This window comes from Pelmatolapia mariae, linkage group LG7 (assembly GCF_036321145.2).
Source record: "Pelmatolapia mariae isolate MD_Pm_ZW linkage group LG7, Pm_UMD_F_2, whole genome shotgun sequence".
NCBI classification, from domain to species: domain Eukaryota; kingdom Metazoa; phylum Chordata; class Actinopteri; order Cichliformes; family Cichlidae; genus Pelmatolapia; species Pelmatolapia mariae.
In genome coordinates, this window is record NC_086233.1 from 33,518,403 (window position 1) to 33,546,368 (window position 27,966).

Below are 27,966 nucleotides of genomic sequence, written 5' to 3' on the forward strand. Positions count from 1 at the left end.
GTGGCGGCCCCTCAAACACCCAAGAGACACCTAGCCTATTTTTATTAGAGAAAGGAAATACAATTTATACTTTCTGTTTGAAAAAGCAAAACGCAACAAACTACTTAGGTGACAATGTATTAATTTAAATCAATCAATGAATAAAAAAATGTTTAACATCCATTTTTATTGATTTATTTCTGAAATAAGCTAATGCTATAAAAGTTTGTGTTCACCATTCCTCTTATAGTGACTTACCCTTATTTATATGAACCGCTCCAGGTTTTTTCTTTTTCCTTCTATTTGAAGTATTTTATTTCTTAATGAGGATTTTATTGTGAAACATTTGTACGAACATGTGTTCAACAAATGTACAATAATATGTGGCTATGAAATTAATTATTTGGCATGTTATTAGTCATTTGTGTGCTATTCTATCACAGCACAGTCTGAGAGATCTGAGCAGAGAGATGTTAGAAGCGTGTAGTGTGTGACAAACATGGCTGAGATAAGGTTGTGAGATATATGACTTTATGGTATATTAATAGTCTAAAATCTGATCATGTGGTTAGAAACAAGCAATAACATAGCATGCAAATACACATCAGGGCTGCCCAGTAATTGAACACATGCCTGCACACCACTGGTCAAAGCTACTAGATACTCCACACAATCTATAGCTGTATAGCTGTGATAACATTTAATTAAACTGGAACTGTGACTTGTTGTTCAGTTAGAACAGTGGTTCCCAAACTTTTTTTGCTAGGCCCCCTTTGTTTTACAAGAAAAAAAGTGTTCGTGAACTAAAAATCAAGAATTTGGGATACTGTTTGTCCATGATTTGGAGAGCCCAGTGCGTGCTCCCGACGCAGGGGAAACGAATTCTGTCGGGGAAACCTACCTTGGCACTTGTGCAGGTGAAGCCAAAGGGAAGATATGCTTCACCATATTTTCTAGTCTTTGGCTTGGAAGGGAGTTAGTTTGAAGACATATTTGGCGATGCTTCATCTCCTCCTTTGCGTTTGTGTGGGAGCCCCGTCAAAAACCTGTCCATTATGCTAGCAGTGTCCAAGCGTTCTTTTTTTTTTTTCTTTTCATACCGCGCCCCCCTGCAATGGGGCGGGCCCCACACTTTGGGAACCTCTGATCCAATGGATGTAACATGTTTGATCTAACGGCTCGAACATACAGAAAAGTGTTAAGTAGCTTGTCTCACTGTGTGATCCCCTACAACTGAAGCCCACAGAGAATTTTTTACTCTGACCTACTAGATGGCAGCATAAGACTGACAAACAAGATCTCTATGAATCTATGCCATATGACATGCCATCCAGAGGCCATGGCACTATTTCGACAGTCATGAATTATTTTTGATGTCTAATGCCATATCTACATATAGGTTAAGAGACCTACAAACTTCTTTTAAGCCATCAGCACTCCTGTATAATGGCACACTGTAATACTCATTGCAAGTATTGCTTTAGAAAAAACATTCTTTGGTTATTTTACCATAGCTGAAACGAGCTCCACCGAATAAATGAGGAATTACAGAAGTAGTTTAAAATGTATCAGCAGATCAGAAAAGTATTGTGGGCCCAAGCCATTCAGTGTTACAAAAACACTATGCATAGTGCTTCACTTGTTCCACCTTTTGTTATGTTACAGCTTTATTCCAAAAGGGATTTAATTACTTTGTTTCATCTCATAATTCTCTACACAATGCCACACATACCCACATATATATAATTCTTCACAGCTTTTTCTCAATACTTTGTTGATTCACTTTTACAGCACCTTATAGCTTCAAGTCTTTTGCAGTATGATGCTAGAAGCTTGGCACACCTATTTCTGAGTTCTTTGCAAAACTTTTCAAGCTCCATCAATTGGACAGGGAGCATCAGTGCACAGCCATTTTCAGATCTTTCCAGAGATATTCAGGTTCAAGTCTGGGCTCTGGCTCGGCCACTCAAGAACATTCACAGAGTAGTCCCAAAACCACTCCATTGGTATCTTGGCTGTGTGCTTTTGTTTGAGCTTGAATAGTCTCCCAGTTCCTGGTGCTGAAAAACATTCCCTCAGCATGATGCCGCCATCACCATGCTTCCCTGTAAGGATGGTATTGCGATGGTGATGAGCAGTGTCTGGTTTTCTCCAGAGACGATGCTTGACATTCATGCCAAAGAGTTCAATCTTTATCTCAGATCAGAAAATTTTGTTTCTCATAGTCTGAGAGTCAAGTCCTTCAGGTGGCAAACCTTTGGAAAACTCCAGGTGGGCCATTTACTGAAGAGTGACTTGCATCTACTCTACCATACAATTGTGATTGGTGGTGTCATGGTACTGGGTCTGTGACCCAATGTTTTGTGTTTGTTGGTTAATTTAGATTCTTTGGTTATTGTTATTCATGGTTTTGGTTCTCTTTATTGTTTTCTGCTTGTGCTATATTCTTAGTTCCTATGATTTAGGTTTCTGTTACTTTACCTACCCAGTGTTCCACATCTAGTCACTCTTCTCTCTATGTTCCCTCTATCTCCCCAGTCAGTCATGTCTCTATGTCTAAGTGTCAAGTTGGCATCTTTGTGATTTTCTCCCATTTCCCGTTTTGTTTTGATAGTCCTTGTCCTGTGTGCATCTAGTAGACTTGTAGTCAAGACCGCCTAAAACAAGACCAAGACAATACCAAAGCCAGAGGGTGTCGAGACCAAGACAGACCGAGTCAAGACCAAGACAAAGTCAATACAAGACCAAGACCGAGACAAAGTCTTTAAACTGCAGCCAGATGCTGCTTTGTTTACGGGTGTCAGGCATATTTATGTGTTTTTGCGATGCGCTCGCACAGCCCTCCTCACCGCTGTCTACTGTCTCACTCACTTACTGAGAGGACAGACGCATGCTCCACATGACTGTCGCGTCTCTCACCCTCTCTGTTTTTCACATAATGATATTATCCTATATCCTCGCATGTGATTGGCCACAATATTGAGGGATTGGAGCATAGCTGAGCCACTGTGTGAGCTGAGCAGCGAAAGGAAATTAAGTGAGGAGCCGACTCTCGCTTAATGGGAGTCGACTCTTCTGATTCACTACAAAGCACTCTCTAAGCACGGCTCTTAGAGCTGATGCTTTTGCGCATGACACATTATCGAACGCTACGTTGTGTGTCATGGATACTGTTGACTCCAGAGGGTTAGAAATGACTGAAAGATTTATTAGGCTCGGTTTTTTAGTTTTTGTTCAAAAAAGAATGACTTCATATAGGAAAAAAGTATATATCACATATGCAGGACACCTTAAACCAGTTTTTTAATCAAGCAGCAAGGCAGAACAAAATCAGGGTTGTATCAAGACAAGAGGACTAAACCCCAATTCAACCAGACCCAGAACTGATCCGGAATTAAAACAGGACTACAACAGTTCAAAATTAGGACGACTTAGGACTTAACCAAGACAGAACTAGAATCAAAACTAGATGATAGTAGCACTAAAAATCATCATAGACCTGCACTACACTTATTTTTTAAATTCTACCAAAGTACACTATTTAGATTCAGAAAAGTTTATATAATTATTTAGCCTTGTTGTGCAAACAAGCCTGCAGAACTTAATAAATATAGAATTTGAAAAATAGCAAACCTAAAAAGATACACTAGGTACTAGATACATGTTCTGATGAGTTTTGGCAAACAACCATTTGACTAACATGTCTGTCTCACCTGGCTCTTGTTCCATCTCTGTTCTGTCCTCATTCTCCTCTCCGTCTCCCTCTCTGTTCCTCTCTCTCCCTCGCTGTTCCTCTCTCTCCCTCTCTCTCTCTCTGCTCCTCTCTCTCCCTCTCTGTTCCTCTCTCTCCCTCTCTCTCTCTCTGTTCCTCTCTCTCCCTCGCTGTTCCTCTCTCTCCCTCTCTCTCTCTCTGCTCCTCTCTCTCCCTCTCTGTTCCTCTCTCTCCGTCTTTGTGCTGACAATCAAGCCAAACACCAACATCATCAAATATACAGTTGAAACCAGATATTTACATAGTCTTCAGATAAAAACACAAACACTTTTTTAAGTGCAACATCAAATCAGACTAAATGTTTATTTTTTTTAGATTGATAAATCTAAAAAACATATTTGTTAAATTTAAGAGTAAAGAGAGAAATTGTATGCATTTCTTAATTGCAAATGGCACCCAAATTGTATTCAAAATTGAGCCACACTTATGGAGCTCCACAATTTTTTTCCTGGTGTTTTGATTGACATCTCTTGATTTTCCCATGTCAAAGAAACAGGCTCTGTGTTTTGGGGGTGCCTTATATGCATCCACAATTTACTCACATGGACTCTACTAACCTATCAGAAGCTTCTTAAGCTCAGAATGGAATCTTCTGGAGTTTTCTTATTAATTAACAATAAATTTAGTGTATATGTACTCCTAAATTTGATGAAAGTGATAAAAACTAGACAGCTCTCTCTCTCTCTCTCTTTATCCTGACATTTAACTAATTCAAAAGATATTTCAATATTTATTTATCTAAAACAAAACAAGTTTTCTCTAAATTCATGTTTAACAGTAAAAAAAAAATCTTTTCATGTTTTTTCCCTAAAGTGTATGTAAATATCTGGGTTCAACTGTGAATATACTGCTGTGTATTGAAATTCCTCTTGTTTTGCATAGAAATATACTGAACAACATACAAAGCATAATATATACAATAACATGTACCTGAGTTCTCTTTGAAAGCTAAGACTCTCTAAAAAAAAACAAAAACCCAGCATTGTTGTTCAGCATTTCATTTCGCCATTTGTTGATTCACTCGAAGAGCAAGTAACGTAATATCGGTCAAGTGATCAGTTTGATATCAATCTTTTGTGATACACCGCCATATTTACATTATTTGTACAATGCGAATGATTTGCTTTGGTACCTGGTCAAACTTAAGCTCTCCTCTGTCTGCCTGGCTGCGCTTCTTCTACAGCAAACTCGCAGGCAGCAGCTTCTCCCCCCTCGCTCACATGCATAAGTGCTGTGCTCAGTCGCCTAGTGCCTGAGTTCGGATCATACCAAAATTAGGGGGAATTTACGACTGTGCGCTATGCGCTTCGAATATTGTGTGTAGTTTTTGTTTTATACAGTTTTCAGTCAGGCATCTAACTACAAAACAAATTACACTCCAAAAGACCCCGGGCTGCTGAAAAAATGACCCGGGCTTAAGCCCAGTAAGCCACCCTCCCGCTTCGCCGATGGTTGACTCCAAATCTCCCGACCACTATGTCGATCTGAGACAGCGAGACCGAGACAGCGAGACCGAGACAGCGAGACCGAGACAGCGAGACCAAGACAAGACCGTGGGATCCGAGACCAAGACAAGACCAAGACCAAAGTCCGTCGAGACCAAGACAAGACCAAGACCACGTAAAAGTGGTCTCGAGACCAAGACCGGTCTCGAGACATCCAACTCTAGTATCTAGTTTTACTTCCCCTTGTCTCGTTATATCTGATTAAGCTGGGCATACACTGTGCGATTTTTGGCCCATTTCGAGACGATTTTTCAGTCGTGCGACCACTTTGGGGATCGGCCCGAGTTTCGCCTTAATCATGTGTCGTGCATCGTGTAGTATACATGGGGTAACAAGAAGCGATTAACACCTCACGACCAGCTCCCGATCAGCAATCGTCTAGTCGCAAGAAAATCAAACCTGTTTGAAATCCTGGTCGCCCCTTGTGAGGGTATCGCACTGTTGAACCAGTGCAATGAGTCAATTTAACGCAGACTCTCACACTGCACACGCGCAAACACAGAAATGGAAGTGAAAAGGAAGGAGTAGCATGGCAGTGCAGCGTGTGATCTGGACACAAGCGATGGAGGCACAACTTGTAGAACTTTGGCAAGCTCATCCAAGCCTTTTCGATGTGGCCTCAAAAAATTATCACGACCGCAACAACAGCGAAAAGAGTTGGATGGACATTCCTGCTAAATTACAGCTGCCTGGTCAATGTTTTTCATTAGCAATTTAGCAAAGTTGTTTGTGGTGGTGTGTGTGTCTGTGTGAGTGAAAAACAGAGGGAGAGAGCACCAACTACCTTGCAGCCGCAGCGCAGTGCAGCGGCTTCGGCAATGGAGGTGCTGAACATGGTCCATTCGGACTCAATGTCCCCAGTCTCCCTCGGAATGCTGTTGAAGCTCTGCCGGAGGTGTGAGTTGAAGATCTCGCGGAATGGGGCTTCTGCTCGACGTTCCCAGCACACCCTCAATGTACGTTTGGGCGCGCCAGGTTTGTCCAGTGTCCTCCCTCACCACCTGATTAAACTCACCACCAGGTGGTGATCAGTTGACAGCTCAGCCCCTCTCTTTACCCGAGTGTCCAAAACATATGTCCTCAGGTCTGGTGATACGATTACAAAATCGATCATCGACCTGTGGCCTAGAGTGTCCTGGTGCCACGTGCACTTATGGACACTCTTATATTTGAACATGGTGTTCGTTATGGCCAAACTGTGGTTTGCACAGAAGTCCAATAACCAAACACCGCTTGGGTTCAGATCCGGGAGGCCGTTCCTCCCAATCACGCCCATGCAGGTCTCATTGTCGTTGCCCATGTGAGCATTGAAGTCTCCCAGTAGGACAACAGAGTCCCCAGGGGGAGCACCCTCCAGTGCCCCACCCAGGGACTCCAAGAAGGCTGGGTACTCAGAACTGCCACTCGGCGCATAAGCACAGTTGACAGTCAGGACCCGTTCCTTGACCTGAAGGCGAAGGGAACAAACCCTCTCGTTCACTGGGAGAAACCCAGTAAGCCGAGGGGATACCAAGATACCCACCCCAGCCCGATGCCTCTCACCAGGGGGCAACTCCAGACATAGTCCAGCCCCTCTCCAGGAGACTGGTTCCAGAGCCCAGCCAATGCATTGAGGTGAGCCCGACTATATCTAGCCGGTACCTCTCAACCTCACGCACTAGCTCAGGCTCCTTCCCAACCAGAGAGGTGACTATGGGCAATTGGGACATTCCATGTGCCAATTGCCAGTCTTGGTAGCCAGGAATCAGTCTGCCAGGACCTCCATTCCTGGCCGCCGCCCGACTCACATTGTACCCGACCTCTATACGGTGCCTCCTGCAGGTGGTGGGCCTGCAGGAAGATGGGCCCATGTCCCTCTTTCTGGCTGTGCCTGGCCGGGCCCCATGGACTAAGGCCCAGCCACCAGACGCTTGCCCTCGGGCACCCTCCCCGGGGCTGGCTGCAGGGCGGGGCCCCGGTAACCCTATCCCGGGCAGGGTGAACTGTTCCCTCGATGGTCTTTTCATAGGGGTCTTTTGAATCGCTCGTAGTCTTACTTTAGAATAAAAGATACATAAATATATACAGGTTATATGTGCAATATAAAGGAGCAGGTGCAATATAAGGTGCAGTGTAATCAGTGGTAGTGTACATTAAGTAAGAGGTAGAGACCAGAAGTAGGAATGTTGGTTGCATTATACTATAATAAATATGGTTTATAAATGGAAGTAGGAATGTTATTTGACTACAGTGAAAATTTTCAAAATGTCCAAAAAGGTTAATAGCATAGTTAACCTTCAGTCAGGGTGGAGGTAATGGATATTTGACAGCCTGTGGGTAAAACCTTTGAGACCGTTTATCTTTGACCTCACCGACCTGTAGAGTTTACCAGAGGGGAGGAGGGAAAAAGTGATTGTCCAGGGTGTGAGGGGTCCTTGATGATGATATTGGCTTTCCGCTGAAGTCTGCCAGTATAAACGTCTCTGAGGAGGGTTAGTGTAGTGTCAATTGGCCACTCTGTCACCCTCACCACCCGCTGTAGTTTTCTCTTGTCCTCAAAAGTACAGCAGTTTAACCAGAGTGTACAGCAGTAGGTCAGAATGGTCTCAATGGTGGAGCAGTAGACGTTAAGCAGTAGTTTTGGGGGTAATTGGGCCTGACGCAGCTTCCTGAAGAAGTACAGCCTTTGTTGTGCTTTTCCTACCTGGTGGGAAATGTTTTTGGACCAGGTAAGGTCGGCCAAGATATGGACCCCGAGGAACTTAAAGCTCTTTGTACCCTTTGTAATTCTTCCCCATTGATGTAGAGGGGGGAGTATTCAGATCACTTTGTTCTTCTGAAGTCAATTACCATCTCCTTGGTATGGAAGCCCGTTTCCGCCACAAAAAAATAAAAAATAAAAAACAAGTATCCATAACTCAAAATTTCAAGTTATTTTCTTGAAATTTGGAGAAACATAACTCGAAATTTGGAGTTACTTTTCTCAAAATTTCGAGTTAATAACTCAAAATTTCGAGTTAGCTCTGCCAATCAGTAATCAAACAAGTATCCATAACTCGAAATTTCAAGTTATTTTCTTGAAATTTGGAGAAACATAACTCGAAATTTGGAGTTACTTTTCTCAAAATTTTGAGAAAATAACTCCAAATTTCGAGTTATGGATCCATTTTTAAAAAAAAAAAAAATTTTTAGTGGCGGAAACAGGCTTCCATACCTTGGTCTTAAGCTGTGTTCAGATGTAGGTTGTTGTCACACCATCGCTTCAGATGCTGAACCTCCTCTCGAAAGGCTGAATCATTGTTGTACTCGATCAGTCCTATGACAGTGATGTCATCAGCAAATTTTATAATGGTGCTACTGGTGTGAATTTGAGAACAGACATGGGTAAAAAGTGAGTATAAGAGGGGACTGAGGACACACCCCTGTAGAACGCCTACATTCAGAATGAGGATGGAGGAGATGTGCTCTCCTATTCTAACGTTCTGGGGTCTGTCGCTCAGGAAGTCCAGTATGCAGGTGCACAATGAGCTGCTGAGTCCCAAGTTGCTTAGCTTTTTAACCAGTTTGTGGGGTTGACATCCCAGCTAGTGAGTAACACATAGGTAAGGTTTGATTAACTAACAAGGAAAGTGGAAAAACATAGGAAGACGGCAGAAACAGAGACGTAATGAGACGGGAAGCAAATAAACATAGAGGGCACGACAGACACTCACAGGAGACACAGGGATGAGAAAAAAAATAGGCTAACTGACAAGAAATCATCAGTTTAATCATTAGTCTACATTTTAGGGTGTCATTTTCTCAATATTAGTGGATAACGGAATTCAGTTAAAACATATCACTACAACACTGGAATGTGTCATGCAAGTCTCTATGAATATACAGGGAAATTAATCATCATCATTATTTCTCTTTATTAAAACTCAGATATTTCTAGTACCTTCAACCAATAGTTTCTAATCCACATAGTATTTATAAATGTACAAGAGGTTCCTGATTTCTATGCAAGACTAACATCTTAAATTTTAGTTTTTTCTTAATGAAGTGTTTGCATTTTTTTTTAAAGTCACTGTGTAATTATAAATTATAAAAGCTTGTAAACTTTTATACTTTAGGTGCTGGACAACTTGGCTCCTTTCCAAGGTGAAAACTTCAAGCAACCACAAGCAGCACTTGTTATCTAAAGAAAAGCTTGCCTTGTTTATAATAGGGGTAGGTTTCGATAATCAATTTTCCAGTTAAAATTAATTTTAGCTTAAATAAAGAGATATCGATTCATTAAATCCTGAATCGATTTTTAAATATAAATGTATTTTACCAGAACTGCCAGAATCTCAGGTTAAACCTCACAAAACTATTTCAACAACCACCAAACAGCTAAAACAGTAAATGAGAGCAGATAAACTGATTCCACACAAAGATGTAAACAGAAGCGCGGACCCGACACATCAGACGAATCTGTGAGATGTCAGCTTTCTCACCCGACGGCATGTACACAGACACGCCATTGTGGCTGAAAGCCAGCAGCTCACAGATTCTGAAGCTGCAGGTTTTGTCACTAACCAAAATTCACTGAACCAGCTGAAAAAGAAGATCCAAACTACACTTCACGTTTAATAAACATCATCATGATTCCCCTCTTTTGCTGTTTTGCTTCCACCACAATAAAAAAAAATCTCACTTCCTGCACAGCTCTTTCTGCCTCTCAGTGTATTTCAAGAACAGTTTCCCATCTCAAATCTCTGTTTTCTGGGCTTGGGATTCTGGGGGTGCTCCACCTCCGTGCTGGGGCTCTGGCTGGGCCTTGGGGGCTTCGGACCTAGTTGGTGTGTCGCAGAGGTTGTGGGCGGGTTCCAGGAGGTGGGGGTGCATATAGACATGCATTTTAAATTGGGCCTGCAGCACCCCCAGAACCCCAAACTGGGCCTGCTCTGTGGCAGCAGCACGATGCCCTCCCGTGTTTTAAATACACTTTAGAACAACACGCAGCAACACTACACATGAGGAGGGAGGTATGGGGTCTTCACACACCTCTCTGTTAGCCATCGGGGCAGAGGGGCTGGGAGGAGGTGTTGGCTGCCCGATTGGGGTCTGGGATGTGGGGCCTCCCTGCTGCTGCGGAACTGGGGGCGGTCTGCTTGGCTCCACCCCGGGGGAAAGAGTAACATCTCCTGGGTCTCCAAAGTATGGAGGCTTATTTCCCCTCACCACACTCCCTGCCAGTGGCTGTTGCCCTCAGGCATCGGTGCGTTAGTGGTATGTACCAGCTCACTCTCGGTGGCTGCTTGGAGGGGCCTGGCCCGGGGGGTGGGGGGCCCTCAGGCCTCTGGCCTCTGGGCCTGTGGCTCGGTTCACTCTGGCACAGCTGCCTGCCAGCAGAGCCCGTGGGCACGCCAATGCAGCCCGCTGTGGCTTCTGCTCCGTGGCTGCTGGGTGACCCGTCGTCTGGGGGTCTCCCAAGCTTTTCCCAGGAGGGTGGCACGGATGCCCCTCTGATGGTCCTCCTTGGGCTCTCGCAAGCCCAAGCCCAAGCCCTGGGGCCTGGACCTCCTCCATGCATGCTTCATGCCCTGGGGGACGGGGCTATGGCTCCCCACACCCCCTAACAGATCGTTACATGGAGAAACCTTTTGAATACAAGCGCACTCATCAACACCTGTGTGCACACAGGTGTGCACACGGGTGTTCACTGTTCATAGACACAAAGTACACCTTTCTTGGCTGCTACCTCAAAGCACATTGTGCGCTGTCAGTCTTGCCTGCTGCACAACAACATTCAATATTTAGTATTTACTGTTATTTACACTTGGCTAGATTAATGCGATGGTGTTGTGTTTATTATGCTGCTCTCTTTTTTTTGTTTGTTTTCTCTTTTTTTCTCTCAACAGGTGATCTGGGAGATTTTTTTTTCTTTTAAGTGTCCTTTCTCACTGTCCCTCTTCCCCTCTGTTTTTCTTTTCCTTCATCTTTCTTTCTCCCTATCCTATCCCCCAGCCATGTCTGTCCGGTCTGTAACAACTGAAAATAAAATACAATAAAATAAATAATAACAACAAAGGTCGATCGAATGGACCAATACGGCAAGGCCGTGATGATCCACTTGGTAAAGTAAATCTGTTGGGTATCTTTGTTGGCCTTCAAACATCAATTCCGATGGCTAAAGAACCAAACAGGACAAGCAAAAAAAAAAAAAAAAAAGTGAAAAAAGAAAAGAAATTTAAAGTAAACTTTTTCGAATTATGCCAAATTGCAAGACGCTTAGCTGTATCTCTAATTAAACCTCTTCAGCACCATCAGGTAATGTTCATATGTTGATTCATGATTTTTTTCCGTTTTTGTTCCATTGCAGAATATTTTTAGGGCTATCTACTATAAAAAGCCAGGCCAGGAAAATCTCCTTCATGTTTTTCTGTGTTTTATCCTCAGTTAATTTAACACAAAGGCATCTGCTGTGGTGCTTACACCTCTGATGAAGTCTCACAAGTGTCAGAATTGATAAATGATCAGAATTATAATATTTCTGACTGTCTGAGTCAAACTTGAATCAAATCGATATATCTATCTATATATATATCTATATATATATCTATATATATATATAGATATATATATATAGACAATTAATTAATGAGTTTCTCATAGGTTCCACAATCATGGCAGATCTAGTAAAGAAAATATCGAAATCGAATCAAAACCTTGTGAAGTTAGTCATGTCCATTCTTAAAAATTGTTATAAACTCGGGCTGGGTATTGTTACTGATTTCTAGAATCGATTCGATTCCGATTCACAAGTCTAATTTCCCTGTTGCAACTTCAACAGGGAAATTAGAATTGCTATCAGATTTACTTCCCTAATCAAAAGTAGGGACACAGGGAATCTGACTGTTATACAGATTAGCAGAAAATTCGGATCATTTATTCAAATAAAAGTATCAAAAGAAATTTAAAAAATACTCTGTAACAAGAATTAAATTAATTTAAAATCTTACTTAAATACCAGTTCAAAAGTAGGCAGTCACGGCACAGAGCTAAAATAGAGCATCCCAGGTATGAGTCTGTGTCTTTTACTTTCTATTCAGCTGCTATTCAGTTGCTTTGTATTTAACTTATTGGCAATTTGATTTGTTACTCTTTTTACAATAAAGTGTTTTGATCCTGTTACATGGCCTGCATGTTTTATGGAGTCCACTCATTAACATCCCCCACAACTCTTTTGCTCTGGTAAAGCATAGTATGCCAAGGAATTTTTTAGATCAATACTAGAACATAAAAATGCAATTTTTGGTTGTGTGTTTGTTAGCCTACATTCAAATTCAGAGTTGTAAACTTGGTTTGTTTCAGTGACCATACAAGATTATTATCTGTGCGCGATTACTCACTTCCATGGTTATCTCGAGCTCAACTGAACACAGCTGTTCCCACTTAGTTACCTGTAATGAGTATAAAGACAGAAAAGTACATCTATGGGGTCATTTTGGTTTAATTTAATTTATTTATTTTTTAAATATTAGTATTCATCAAGGCAATGATTTGATTAAAACTAAGCTCAGCAGGGTTTTTTGAAGTTGCACTTTAATAGATGCTTGCCTTGGTGTATAGAATAATTTCATATTTTTGTTAATTGGAAGCTGTTCAGCAGACTTTGCAAATTGTTAAATTAAAAGCAAGATATACTTTTGCTTACTCTGGTTCCTCCAGTTAACTCTTCAAGATGAATTTTATTTCATGCTTGCTCATTTTTTGGAAGGCAGAAGTCTTGAGTCATCTGTTAAGGTAATGAGACTTTATTTGTATATTCTTGTCTCTCTGCAATGATGAAGTCATGCTACCTGGATGCTTTTTGTTGAACTGTAGTTTTTCCAGCTTCTTCAGATGAGACGGGTATATTTTTTTTGTTTTTGAAATAACTCTGGGCAAAGATGCATGTCTCTATTGGGGACTGGGAACTGCAGTTAAAATCAGATTCTTATCTACTGCCATTATCACATCAAAGCTTTACCAGAACATTTGGGCTTCAGCTCATCTTCACATTTTGGCCTGAATGACTAGAGCGTTCCTTTCACCGTGAAACACTGCGGCAGGAAAATATAAACATAGTAAACTTTTTTTTTTTTGTCATGCATGCATCAACATAGATAAACATAGAATACATTCACTTCAGCCGTCCAAAAATCTGTAGATGCTTGGCTGGAAGTTATAACATGTTTGGAGACAAATCTTTATAAATTTCAGTACAATGGTTAAAGTGTTCATGCAGCGTTTGGCAGCAGCTAAAAGCAGCCGAACAGAATTGTTCATTAATGACATGTGTTTTACCAATGTGATGTTCAAACTATTATATAGAATTTAGTGACTACTGGAGTTTAAAAGCTGCTGCCATGGTAAGTTGGCAGCAGCAGACTCCAAAAGTCCAAAGTAAGAGTTCACATTAAATAAAATGCAACTGTCTACTTTGGTACAACTCACCACCATTTTAATGTGTCAGTCAAGAAATTGTTTGCCTCACTAATGGGCAGCACCTGTAGCTTATTTGCTTCCACCCATTATATACTCAAGGAGCCTCACCTGGTAGCTGGAGGTCCAAACAAATGGGTCCTGCATAAAGCAGCAATGTTTCTCCATATCACTAAACACAACACAACACAACACAACACAACACACAAGCATAACTTAAACATGACTATGTTAGAAAATGAGTTGGGCACTGATGGAATCATAGCTAGAAGATAACCCTGGTATCAAAATCTGGCTGCAAATGACACCTTTCATATATTTTAACTTGCATTGACCAAACACCTGCATTTGATATGAACCTTTGAACTTTTAAAGTTTTCTCCAGTGAATTGAAATCACTTAATTTTTTTATGGTAATGTTTGTCAAGTGCACTAAACTTGGATCACATTTAAGAGCCAAACTATCACATATTGATGCTCAGTTGGTTATTAAAACGTCACACTGAACAAAAAGAATTATATTTTAATCGGTTTTAGATTGTGACTCTTCGTGGGACAGCAGCACTTCCGCACTAAAATGTTAAAATAGATATCTCCTGTAGTTGTCTTTGATTCCAGCTGGAAATAAAATGAACACATTTCAAAATTTGAGATGTTCTGTTATATTTCTAATTCATATTATTTCCTTTGCTGCTAAAAGGCGTATCCTAATAAAATCCCCTTGTTTTACCTATTCCCTCCAGTTTAGGGAAAACATTTTGGTGGTTGCAGTCACAAATCCCTGAATGGGCTGGAACTGCATTAAATAAAGAAAAAAGAACAAATAGAGAAAATATATCATACTGCATGCATTGACTTGAAAAGGGAAAAAAATATATATTTCTATTATCTGGCAATGTCCAAATTCAAAACTTGGCATGTTGGAGATACATATTGTGATTTTTTTTTTTTTAAAAGATCCGTTAGGAGACAAATGTTGAAGTAAATATTGACTCAGTCCCGTGACTCATGAATTTCCCCCCAATGCCTCAGGTATATTTGTTTGTCCTTCTTTTCTGTGTTATTTCTAACGGGCACGCTTCATTTTTTATCATTGTTGATCCAGATATGGACTGAGAATAATGTTTTATAACGGTTTATCACAACTATATTCCTCTGAGAAGTCAGCAACATATAATGACACAAGGTTTGAATAGATTAGCCTTAAATCTTTTGTATCTTGGCAATGAATAAAGACATTATCAGTCAAATTTGCATTTTTTCACGTCCCTGTCAGGACAATGAAAAACAGAAATGATTGTGTTGCAAAAGCAGTCATCTCCTAACTTCTGACTATGCTTCCCGTAGTTCTTTTGTGTAGAGCCCTGAAAATTATTCTACACAATGTACACAATTATGTAATGGCAAAAAGATAATTGTTTGTATTCCTCTCTGAGCCTTGTGTGCTTAGTGTAACTGTATAGAAGCTGATGCTGGCATCAGAGTCCGACTTCCCTGCAAATCAGGGACAGGGGAATCAGTATCAATGTCCTGATTTTACAGGATGAACAAGGAGTAATCTGCACCACACAAAAGTTTAATGAAAGACGGTTTTTGGTGACAAGGTTTACAAACATGAAAAAGTCTTTTGACTTTAATTTCAGAGACAGAGCAACACCTTTCAGATGTCCCATGTTTTTTTTAAACCCCTCAGGCACATTATTCATGTATTTGTCAACTGTGGTGGTTGGAAGTGGAAAAACGAGCTCCTTCACTTGTTTTTAGGCTATGTATGTTGGTTGGAAAGCTCCTCCAGGCCTCTCTGTAACATCCATATCAGGAATAAAACATTTGAGCATTAAAAAAATCCCTTCAGTCAATCTTTGAATACATGCATATACATACACATATAGGGTGATTTTTAAAGTCTTGTCACTTTTCTCTGATTGAAGTCACCTCAAAGACTAGACAAACAGGTGCCTGTTGCCTTGGTGATGAGCCTATGCAAGTGTGGTGGGACCGCAGGCAGCCCACGTGACTGTTTGGAGACAGAGCCTCACTTGAGGCTCTGTGGCTGATTTTGTAACGGTGGATCTAAAACTCTGGTTTGTTAATGATGTTTAATATGGATAAATGTTAAAAAAAAATCCCACTTATAAAAAGTTACATTTTAATAAGGCTTTTAACATGTTATATTAAATTATAGACGTAAATCCTTTATCGTCATCCAAGCAAATGTACCTCAAACTTAGAATAAGTGAGATTTCAGATGCCCGCATTTTTTTCTTATTCTGTACAAATTGTCGAAGAAGATAAGATACTACCCAGCAAATGTTTATTGAGTAGCGACCGCTGGCGGTCTTGGTTGAAAAATTGTGCCAAAATTAAGAGTTCTTTGTTTTTGTGTTTTTTTTTCTATACAGATTATTTTTGGCAGCCAGTTGGAATAAGCCTAAAAAAGGTAATTATACCACTCTCCGTGCTTTATTCACAAACATGTTATCTGGAAAAAAAGACCACGGTGTCCTTTGATGTAACTGTTTTTAGGACCCTTTGTTTTTCTAAGCAAATTTCCACAATTTCCGGCTGGCAAGAGTCAGATTTCCATGAAAATCAGTGAGGGGTGGAGTCAACAAAAGGTACAACTGTCACTACCGTCACTGTCACTTGACACTGCTTTCCTTTATCGACACCAGCGCATCTCTTCTCCGCGGATCAACTTCAACAGACAAGATTTTTATTTTTCCTGGAAAAGGACAAGAAACTAAATTTAACAGTAAGTAGCTGCTTCCAAACTCTGCGCGGATTTTTCACCGACTTTAAACATTTCTTAAAACATTTAGTCCGAGATTTTTATTTTTATTTTTATTTTTTTTTAGAATTACGACAAAGAATTTGTACATTTCGGATTTGCTACAATTTGCACGAAAGATGTCGGATTTACTACAGGTGAACTCAGAGTTTCAACAGTTTTTGACTGCTTCGTGAATTAAAAAACAAAAAGCAAAACAAAATGTTTCTGTTTGTCAGCAGTATCATTATGCCGAGATGTTTCATGGTGAAGATCAGAAAGTTTTTCAGACGAATGACAACCGTTCAAGACGAAAATGAGCCGGTATTTTCAGGTAAGGTTTGAAAAAAAAAAAAAGATTTGAGAGATTGTAAAACTATCTGAGAAAGACAGCGGTTAAAATAATCAGAGTAGATTATAAACGTGTTTAATCAGGGTTTTTTTTTTAGTATGTTTTTTGTTTTTTAAATCTTCCAACCATCCATTTTTTCTTTTTTTATTTATATTTAATTAGTCTATAATCACTCAGACATTTGACGTTCGATTTGACGGATTTATAGTAATCAGAAGGGGCAGTCTGCTTCTTGTTGTTTTGCGGAGGAGGAGGCAAAGCTTGAATCCTGCTTACTTTAATGATTACTATTATTACTTTAATTATTATTATTGAGTAACGGAGATCTCTTTTTTTTTTCTCTGTGTCTGTAGCCTCAGACAACCAGCGGCTCAGAAAACACTGGTCCCCAACTTCAAGTGACTACAGTTGTATTGTCTGTCAAAAGGTAAAGACCATGCATGCATGTGTCAAGAAGCAAGAGCAAAAAATACATCCATATTTACTTTTCAGTGCACCTTTCCTTTGTGTACAAACCTGAAGTGTATCCAATTTAATGAGAAAAAAAGCTGTCTATTTTAAACTGTCAGTGTCTCATATTCTTCCACTGATGGACTTACTCTGTTTTAGGTTTACTCAACGGTTCATGGACTTGAGGTCCACAGCAGAAGGTCTCACAAAGGAACGAAGCCCTTTGTCTGCATACTGTGCAATAAATCTTTTGGTCATGTTGTCAGCTTGAGACAGCATATGAACATCCACTCAAAGGTAAATCAGCCAATTTCAATGGAAACAGAATTTTCCATTAATTATCTTGCCCCAAATTCTTCAATTTCCATAATGCACCCCTCTTTATTTTATTCTCTTTGCCTGTTAAACAAACAGCTTTGATTTCTGCAGCTTAACACAGCCATGAGCAGTACTTCTTACTACTACTAACATTTTCTTGACTTTACAGTTGACGTTACAGTTATGCTTCAATATTTAACACTAAATGTGATCATATGCAATTCTTTGATAAATGGGCAAACTTCACTTTCGTAATGAAGCTCTTTTTTCTGATCACAGGAAATATGTTTTGAGTGCGAGGTCTGTTGCAAAACTTTTAATCGTTCCTTTGCACTCAAAAGACATCTGATAATCCATTCAGACATCAGGCCTTACCCCTGCCAGTACTGTAACAAGAGGTTTCATCGGAGGTCTGATATGAAGAAGCACACACGCGTTCACACTGGTAAATATCTTAACTATTCCACAGCTTATGAACATTAATGTGATGATGGGATAAAATGAAACCTTTATATGATTCACATCTCCTGCTTTGTTTAATGCAGCAGGGGATTAGACAGGAATAAAACTGCTGATGAATCAGAAAAAGAACAAGTATCCTGTTCATTTGCAATTTAATTGTTTTTCTAACCTCCAAGTTCTGTAAGAGAAAAATCTATGTATTTGTTGACAGTATTTTTTAAAAACCTGTGCAGTGGCCTGATTCTTGTTTGTTATTTTTCATTGGAAAAATATTCTGCATTAATTTTTAGCTACCCTGATTTTGCAGAAGCAGTGAAAAGGGAACTGTAACTATTTTATACAAATTACAAAAATTATTTTAAATTTGATTATGTACATATTTTACTTCAATTTTTTAAATCTGTACATTTGTGTTTTTATTTTTCTAGGTGAAAAGCCTCACAAATGTGAAATTTGTGGCAGTGCTTTCAGCCAAAGCTCCAACCTGATCACACATCGGTGGACACACACAGGCTTCAAACCTTATCACTGTGACATTTGTCCAAAGGGTTTCCATCGTAAGATGGCTTTACAAAGGCACCACAAGCGCCAGCATGGCGTAAACTGAAGAGGAAATGAACTCAGCTGAGTTTCCCTGTATTTTTACTGTACCGTATTTTATTGTATTTGTTCATATTGTGGTTTATGATTATCTTCAAAACTACTTCAACACTTCCAGCACCAGCCTCATCAGGTACTCTGGTCAGAATGAGAATGATTTCATTTCTAAGGGTTTTCTGCCGTTTTGTGAGGTGAACTATGCTGCATCTCCCATGTACTGTTTGTTTAGTCCCACCCAAGATTATACCTTGTTTATCTACTTAATTATGTACCTGATGCTCATACACTGACCACTGAGGTTAGTAACTCAAAACAGTTCTGGTTACTGTCATGGTTTGTGTTTTGAATTTTCTTGTGTTTTGGTATCTGTTATGTATTAGTATGATTATTATTTTCATTTAACTGGTTAGTTCTGAGTTTATTCTTATTACATCGCTGAGTTTACTGATGATCAGTTTAGTTATTTGTTTATTAGGTTCCCTTCAGTCTTTGTTCTCTGTGCCCCTCTGTGTCTCTGTATATGTACGTTTGTTCCATGCCTCTCCTGTCTGTTTTGTCCTCTGTATGTGCTCCATAGTTATGTCCGCATCTGGTCTCCCATTGTCACTTCCTTGTTCCCTTGTTAAGTTAGAGTGTCTTAGTCTGCCTTTTTCCTATTTTATTTTGATAGTCTCGTGGTCGATGTTCAGCATGTTTAGTTTTGCCTCCCCTGTGGTGTCAGATTCATTTGTATCAGCTGTGTTCCCCCTGTGTTTCCACTTCCCCTGATCACCTACTGTCTGTATATATTGTGTACTGTAACAAGAGGTTTCATCGGAGGTCCCCCCAACCGTTGCTATCTCGGGTGCTTTCCCCTGTGGCTCTCCTGTGTCCCTCCCGTGTTTCCAGGTTTTCTCTAATGTTCTGGGTTTTGGTTTTTTTTAGCTTCTCCAGTTCAGGCAATCCTCTGTTAGTTTGTTTATGTTTCTTCCCCATTGGCTATATCTGCCTAAATAAACGGCACGCTTTCAGTTAATTCCCGTCTTTGTCTTTTGTGGCCTTCATTTGGGTCCTCACATAGAATAGAATAGAATTCAACTTTATTGTCATTGCACATGTCACAGGTACAAGGCAATGAAATTCAGTTTGCATCCATCCAGAAGTGCTTTAGCAATAATATAGATATATTACAAAATATAAATCTATTATAGATGTGTTACAATGTACACGGTATGAAGGTATGTTATGAATATACTATAACTATAAGTATGTACAGGCTATAACTGTAGTGAGTGTGCAAGCTATGTACAGGCTATGAACAAGTATATGTATGGTTATAAATATGAAAAGCTATAGCAGATTATAAATGTATAATTGCAAGTATTAATAAACAGTGTAGAACTATAATTATTGTCTTGTACAGTATGATTGTCTATACAGCGATTTACAGTAATGCAGCTGAGATCAGATATATGGATAAATTATACAGTAGTTATTTAGGGCTGGGCGATATATCGAGTTTTTAAAAAATATTGATATATTTTTATACGAGATATAAGATGTGACAATATCGTTTATATCGATATAGTCTATGTTACGTTATAATTATAGTTGTGGAGCTGTTTGCCTCTCTTTCGTCCACTTTTGTCTTTACGCAACGTTACTCCACCTCGCCTCTCTCCTTAACTGAACACAACTCCCCCTCCCCCATCGCTTCACCTGCAGGCAGCGACAAGATGGACACGGCAAATCTCAAAAAATGTTTTAGTACGACTTTGGTAAGCTACGGAGCTGCACCGCTTGATGGATTGTCGGAGCATTACGGCTACCGAGGAGCCTCGCGTAGTGATACATACTGTGCTTCAACGTAATATTACCGTATTGTGTGTATAAGGACCATAAATGGCACCTGTTAAGAGACATGGTTACGAAGCGGATTTCAAACTCCAGGCTGTCAGTCACGCAGTAGAAGTTGGGAACAGAGCAGCTGTGAAATCTGTCTGTTATTATGCTCAGCGTCTTTTAGTTTACATTTTGACTGCACAATTGTGAGCTCTTTTTTATGCACAAAAACAACATTATTTTCTTTTATTTATGGAGCATTATTATTTAATAAATGCTCATAATTTATTTTTGAGTAGTTTTTTTCATGTACATCTATGCTGTATGTTAATAAAAGTGCCTGTGTGACATCTGGGACACAGCTTTGACTAAAAACTCTCTTTTTGTTCTTACTTTATGGCTTTAAAAAAATATCTCGATATATATCTTATATCGCCATCCAGCTAAAAAATATAGAGATATGAATTTTGGGTCATATCGCCCAGCCCTAGTAGTTATATAAAGTGCCAGTAGTTGTAAGTGGTGGTTCAGTCCATGTTATTATTGTGTGTATGAGGGTACAGTTGGCCATTTGTTTGTTTTTGTCCATTGTGTGTATGTTCAGTTATAAAAGCATAATACATAAAAGAATCCACACGATCTGCCTCACATATTGTAACAGATTAACTCATTCATAGTCATTTTTACATGACAGCAAATTAAATATCACTGCTGGAATGACCTGACCGAGTAGACTAAAACTACCCAGTCAGGGCATGATGGTTAATGTTTATTACCATCATTTTAAAAATCTTCTTAATTTCTTCATTATTTATTAATCTGTCCTGTGACTGGGAGTGATGTAGTGCAGAAGGTGATCGGATGTTTGTATCTATAGTATGCAGTGTGTACAACACCAGTACCAAAAAAGCTGTGATGCTGTGTAAATGTGGGCAACAAAAGACCAGAAAAGAAAGAGATTCTAAAAAGTAAGGCTTTTCAATTATTCAGGTAAACTGGCAGCAGATCTGAGACATGACTGGATACAAACTTTCTCAGAAGTAAAGATGGACAGACATTCACAGAAAAATAAACAAAACACATCTACACATTGTGGAACAGCTGGGAAGACTTTGACTATCTCAGCATCTACAGCACAGCAAATAAGGCACAGTAAATAATAAAGGATAAGAAAATCTGGAGAAATCTCTTGGACATGCTTGGAATCAGCCAAATTTAAATAAATAAATGAATAACTATCAACAGCGAAAAAATGTTTTAGAGCAACAAATGTTTCCATCTAGAACAGCAATTTTGTAGGGAAGGACCTGTATATTTAAACAAGATAATATTAAACCACATACTGCATCTATTCTAACAGCACAGAATTCATAGCAGCAGAGTCTGGGTGCTGAACTGGCCTGCCAGCACTGCAGACCTTTCACTGATTGAAAATATTTGGATTGCTGAGCAGATAAGTTTCTAGAATGGGACAACAGATGTGTATGAATTGGTCTCCTCAGTTCTCAGATGTTAACGGACTGTTTTTAGATGAAGAGGGGATGCTTCACAGTGGTAAACATGCCTCTGTCCTAACTTTTTTGAGAGGTGTTGATGCCATCAATTTCAAAAATGCATTTTTCTTTAAAACATTTATACATTTTCTATGTTCTATTGTGAATAAAATGCAGGTTTGTGAGATTTTCGTACTTCTATTATTATTGTTATTATTATTATTATTGAGTTTGTTTTGTACAATGAAGCCTACTCCAAATGTTTTACTGATGTATTAAATTGAATAAAATGATATAACAACACACACAATACACACAACAAAACGTAATCAGAAAAACTTACACATTCAAAAATAAATGTTCAATTTAATCTGTTTAACATCCGAATTAACATCCGAATAAAAATACATGATCCTCATTGAAAATGCACACGTTATCCACAAGATGGCGCACTCGCATTTCTCGCCCTTCTCCACAAAACGTTTTCTCCCTCCTTCCTTTAATCTGATTACAGTTATGCGATTTAATAAGCTGATATTTTCATTTCAACCAGAAAAAACCCCAAATCTCTCACATTATAGGTCTCCTGTCATTCGGACCTCCTCTTGTGTGAATCTAAAACAGACTGCCGGGAAATCTGTCATACCCGAATAAAGACAAGCTTCGATAAAAGTACACGAAAAGAGTCAACACGGTTAATCTCCCGGACTGGTTTGGTGTGTGTATCTTTGGAGGTCCCACAATCTCATATGATCTTTTAGCCGTTTAAATCTTGCACGCAATCATACATCTTTACTGCAAGTAAATCCTGTAAATCAAACACGGAGCGATGAAAATATTTATTTATTAAATTAATTAGTTTTGTATTTCAAATTCCAGCTTATATTTATTAATTTTAAGCTTTTTTTTATTTAGCTGAATTTGGTTTTGCTTTGCTGGTGACAGTCGAAGTCTAAAAGCCTTTTTAATAAAAAGAAACAAATAATAATTCGCCTAGCATATCACTATATTGGTCTTTTGCCTGTAAACCTACTGCACATATATTTTACCTTTAGTTCCGGCATTTTTTTTTTTTTTTGGTCCTGTGAGTACTGTGTGCTTTGTATAACTGTTCCCAAGGCCCTGTGTTTTTCTAAGCAAATTTCCACCTGCCGTTTGGCCTTTTCATTGGCTAAAACCACAGTCAGATTCCGCTGCGAGATTGAAAATCAGGGAGGGGGGATGAGCGGGAGGTATAAGCCTGATAGGTTTACACTGCTTTTCAAAGACTTTTGGAATCGACGCATCTCTCCTCTGAAACTTGTTTTTCTTCCAGAAAAAAAGGAAATATTAACTGGGTTATTTTTCTCCCCTTTTGCGTTTGTTTTCGTCTCTAGAAGCTGCGAGGAGCTACAAAATCAGCAGGGGGACATTTTCTTTTTTCTTTTTTCCTAATCTTCGCGGATTTTTAACGGTATGAAATAATTAGACGCACTGAAATCATTTCATGTGAAGCTTTGAGATCATTAAAATTCAAATAAGAGGAGAATTTCCGGGAGTTTAAGTGTATTTATTTATTGTTATACTCTTGACGTTGACGTAAAAGCCTACGTAAAAGCCTCGATCACCTTTTTAAAAAAATATTTTTAATTATTATACTTTTCCGGTCTAGGATCACCATGCCTCTGTCGTTTATGGTAAGAAGCAAAAAGTTCACTTCCTACAGGCAAAAAAATTTCGATGAAGATGACTCGGAGGCCTCCGCAACATCTGGTAAGTCTTTAAAAAAAGAAGTGAGTTGATCTGAATAGGTGAAGAACGGGGCCCTATTAAAATAATTAAATGAAATTACTGCTGCAGGGTGTAACTGCTTTTTATCGCAACCCCAAATCTCCTTGCCAAATTTTTATTTGTTTTGCAAATTAAAAAAAAAACAAAAAACTTCTGATGTTATTTGTAGCTTTTTCTTATTAAAGAAAACACCTAATTGAACAAAAGAAGATATTAATTTAGATTTACTTTCTCTCTAATCAACCGAACTTCACTTTGTTTTGGATTTGCAGAAATCCCACCAGCCGTTCAGACCACAGACATTTCAGACAGGCCTAAGTCAGAGGGGCAATCTTCCCCTGAAGACCCCCGCTTACTTACTAAGGAGGAACCGGAGCTTGAATGTCCCTTACCGCTTCACCCAGAGCCAAGTAGACCTCTCATGACTCAGACACAGCCGTACTACCTGACAGGTAAGTTTAAAAACTTGCCAACTGGAAGTCAAAAGACTAGGCTGGAATAGAGACTGCATATCAGAGGTGGAAGTAGACGTGGCCCATTAGTTTTGGAAAGCATTTTAAAGCTTCAAAGTTGGCATTTTGACCACAGTTTGAGGTTCATTTATTTATTTATTTATTTTTTAAAGATTTGTACATTCTGATGAAAAAGGGTTAAAAGTTATTCCCTTAGGCTGAGTAGCTAACTAACAAAACACTAATTTCACTCACAAAACCTGAAGTACAAACTCTTTGATTTTTATTTTGTAACATTGTAATGGTGTGCAGTCTTGGTCAGGTCTCCTCTGAAAAAGATTTACTCTTAAGGGATAAATAAAAGTGTTTTTTTAAAAAAAGAAAAAAGATTGTTCCATTAATGAGCATGAAAAGGCACTAACATCACAAAAGCTACAGCTGTCTCTGTGTCAGGACAGCAGTCCAGTTAACCCCAGTATATAGGTGAATGCACTGTAAAAATATTCAGCTCCATTGTCAGCATATATTTTTAATATCAGTTGTTAAACATGTTTTTCATGCTAGGAGGTATCCAGCACTTCCACCTTGGCTTTGTTTTTCATGTGTAGAAGTTTCTGTTTGCACTGGCATTCCACTCAATTTTGCATTACATGTTATCCAAATAAGTAACAGATATGTACATCTTTAATGTACAGGATCCTTTTTGTTTTCAAGAAAAATAATATAAGGAAAAACAGTACTATTTCATGCTTTCATGCTGAAATAGAGTTGTATAGCCTTATGCTTACATCTACGAGATTGAGAAAAAATGACATGGGTGTGATTTAACAGATATAAAGCAATATATTTTTAGGCTGGATTGGCCCTTTCATGTCTTACAGTGGTTTGCTTCACTGCCAACTATTTTCTAATTACTTAAATTTTCAAAGGTTAACTGAAGCTTTTTAACTTCTGCCACCTAAAAGAATCCAACATATGTGTACTGTTGTTACGTGGCAGCCATGTCATCTGATGCATGCTTTTAGAGACTATTGGTCTATTCACAGTTAAAATCATTAGAACTCGCTGAATTTCAAACAATTTTCAAGCCTTTTTAAAACTATTTCCAATGAACCCTCCGCAGCTCAGTCTTCATAAACCCTGTACCATCCCACTGAAAATTTTGTGCTACTGGAAAAACACCCCTGATGCAAACTTTTTAAAAAGGCATCTATAACAAAGATAAGATATGCTTTTTTTTTGTCTCTTATGTGTGCGCCCTTTAGAGCCTCATTTGGCTGACTTCCAACATTATGGCTCACAGTCGCCTTATGCCTGGGAGACATTGTCTCCTTCCTACAAGCTCCGTCAGATGAGTTTCAGCCCCACAGTGCTGCAGCATGCCAGTAACCTGTACAGCACCAACATCAACCGTAGTCCTCAGCCTCAGCAGCCTCTAGACTGCAGCACTCACTACTCGCCTTCTTCGAACACCTATCACTGTATCACCTGTGACAAGGTAGGTACCGCAGCTTAGGCCAAGATCAAAGGCTTAAAACTGGTTGTGCCGCTCGCGAAGCTGTTATGTCAGGTGCAGACATATTTCACGGCTTTCACTTTGTCACTTTGACTCCACTGACGAGTGCAATTATGGGCAAACTGTGTTCTAGGTATTTTCAACTTCCCATGGACTGGAGGTTCATGTCAGAAGGTCTCACAGTGGAATGAGGCCGTTTGGCTGCAGCATCTGCAGAAAAACATTTGGTCATGCTGTCAGCCTGGAGCAGCACATGAACGTCCACTCTCAGGTATACTGACGAAGCAGGAATTATTTCAGTGTTAAAAGAGTTTAGGGACCTGAATATGCAGAGGACAACACATCTTGGCCTTTAAATCTTTAGTGTGGATTAGGCTTCAATTTTTTACTCTACTTGTCTGATATGCTGACAGCTTTCAAGATTCATGCTTACATTTAGTGAACACAACTATAGTTCCTATTCGTAAAATGCTCTTGATCATTTAAAGTAGGAACAATGAAGGAAATGTGAACATATACATTTCCTTTATTACAATTTTTCCCATCAAAAGGTCCCAAAAATCTACTAAAATTATTGGAATGAACTTTTAAAGACAATTTTTTCTGACATTTATTCACTAACTGATTATTGTGCCTCACTTTTTTTGTCTTTGTCCTTGATCAGGAAAAAAGTTTCGAGTGCAAGATGTGTGGCAAATCCTTTAAGCGTTCATCCACGCTCTCGACACACCTGCTTATCCACTCCGACACCAGGCCTTACCCCTGCCAGTACTGTGGCAAGAGATTTCATCAGAAATCTGATATGAAAAAGCACACCTACATACACACTGGTAAATGTCTTAACATTCTCACAGTTTGTGACCATCAGTGTGACCCTACATATGATCCATCTTCAGCAATCACCTGCTTTCCAGGTCAAGCATGTAGGGACTGTTTCTAGGAGTAATATAACTGCTGATAAATCAGAAAAAGAAGCTTAAACAAATATCCTGTTGATTTGCATATCTGGGTTTCCTCTTCACAGAGCTCTGTAAAAGGAACTGTAGTTTATATTTGTTGCCAGTATGTCTCTGACAAATCTGAACAATGGCCTGATTCTTCTCTCATGGTTTTAATGAAAAACGTTATCTGTATGACCAAAACGCTTGGCACCATTTTTGGTAATGTTGGAAAACCTGATTTTACCTAAGCAGTGAAAAGAAAACTATAACAGTTTCATACAAATCACTTGAAAATTGTCCAAGTTTTGATTGTGCAGATCAGGGGTGTCAAGCTTAAGGCCCAGGGGCCAGAGTTGGCCTGGCAAAGATTCCAGTCTGGCCCACTTGACAGCTTTGGGAAATATGTATAAGGGCATACATTTTGGATTTGGGGAGTTGTGGGGAGTGAGCTACCAGAACTTTTTTCTGTAATTTTAAACCTTTTTTTTAATTGTACTGACAGAATTCCGTCATTCACTCCAGCAGTATTTCTTTCTCATGTAGCAAAAATGAGATGTATTGTGGACATTGTGCTTCTTTTTCTCCTGTAAAATGCTGTTTAAACTGACAGAAAGGGGAGTTTCACTGGTCCGATTCACTTAAGCTGGCTGTATGTGGCCCATGATGTAAAATGAGTTTGATATCCCTGGTGTAGATTTCTTACGGCATGTGTCCTTCTGTGTGTTTCATTTTCTTTTTGTAGGTGAAAAACCTCACAAATGCCAAGTTTGTGGCAAAGCTTTCAGCCAAAGCTCCAACCTGATCACACACAGCCGGAAACACACGGGATTTAAGCCCTTCGGGTGTGACATTTGTTCAAAGGGCTTCCAACGCAAGGTTGATCTGCGCAGGCACCACGAGAGCCAGCATGGCATAAACTGAAGAGGAAGTGTTTTCTTTCTTGTTGTTGTTGTTTTTTAACCTGTGTGATAAATAATATTTAACAATAAGCTGACACTGGGGGAAGCTGTAGCTCAACTGGTAGAGCATTTTGTTAACATATCACAAGGTTGAGGGCTCAGCCGTTGACCCCTTCAAATGCTGAGGTGTCCTTGGGGAAGATCCTCTTGGCCTACAAACACCTTGAACAGCAGCTGTGTGTGACTGTGAATGGGCACATGAGAAACACATTATGAAGTGCTTAGTAGAACCCAGTTAAGGTTAAAAGGCACTATATAAGTTACATTGAAAGAAATCTTTCAAGATATGAATGAATGTTTATTCTGATGCACTTTTCATTGTGTTGTTGCAGTGTTGCAATGTTCCATTGCTTAGAGTCCAATAAATATTGAA

General features: G+C 39.4%; 2 protein-coding genes across 2 annotated transcripts; both read left to right on the top strand.

Annotated features, from left to right (window-relative positions):
• Window positions 1-16,708: 16,708 nt before the first annotated feature.
• Window positions 16,709-18,648, top strand: LOC134631745 (zinc finger protein Gfi-1b-like). Its single transcript, XM_065471483.1, has 5 exons — window positions 16,709-16,793; window positions 17,165-17,238; window positions 17,421-17,558; window positions 17,859-18,024; window positions 18,470-18,648. The coding sequence occupies exons 1-5, from the start codon at window positions 16,709-16,711 to the stop codon at window positions 18,646-18,648; spliced, it is 642 nt and encodes a 213-aa protein (XP_065327555.1).
• A 4,506-nt stretch (window positions 18,649-23,154) lies between these two features.
• Window positions 23,155-27,966, top strand: LOC134632193 (zinc finger protein Gfi-1b-like). The gene is made up of 7 exons (XM_063480846.1): window positions 23,155-23,408; window positions 23,607-23,707; window positions 23,998-24,177; window positions 25,443-25,675; window positions 25,827-25,964; window positions 26,358-26,523; window positions 27,377-27,966. Exons 2-7 carry the CDS (start codon window positions 23,614-23,616, stop codon window positions 27,553-27,555), a joined length of 990 nt encoding a protein of 329 aa, XP_063336916.1. The 5' UTR covers window positions 23,155-23,408; window positions 23,607-23,613; the 3' UTR covers window positions 27,556-27,966.

Coding starts and splice junctions, on each gene's coding strand:
- LOC134631745 (XM_065471483.1), top strand. CDS start 16,709: ATGCCGAGATGTTTCATGGTGAAGATCAGAAAGTTTTTCAGACGAATG. Junction 17,559..17,858: donor ATATGAACATCCACTCAAAG/GTAAATCAGCCA, acceptor TTCTGATCACAG/GAAATATGTTTTGAGTGCGA. Junction 18,025..18,469: donor GCACACACGCGTTCACACTG/GTAAATATCTTA, acceptor TTATTTTTCTAG/GTGAAAAGCCTCACAAATGT.
- LOC134632193 (XM_063480846.1), top strand. CDS start 23,614: ATGCCTCTGTCGTTTATGGTAAGAAGCAAAAAGTTCACTTCCTACAGG. Junction 25,965..26,357: donor ACATGAACGTCCACTCTCAG/GTATACTGACGA, acceptor GTCCTTGATCAG/GAAAAAAGTTTCGAGTGCAA. Junction 26,524..27,376: donor GCACACCTACATACACACTG/GTAAATGTCTTA, acceptor TTCTTTTTGTAG/GTGAAAAACCTCACAAATGC.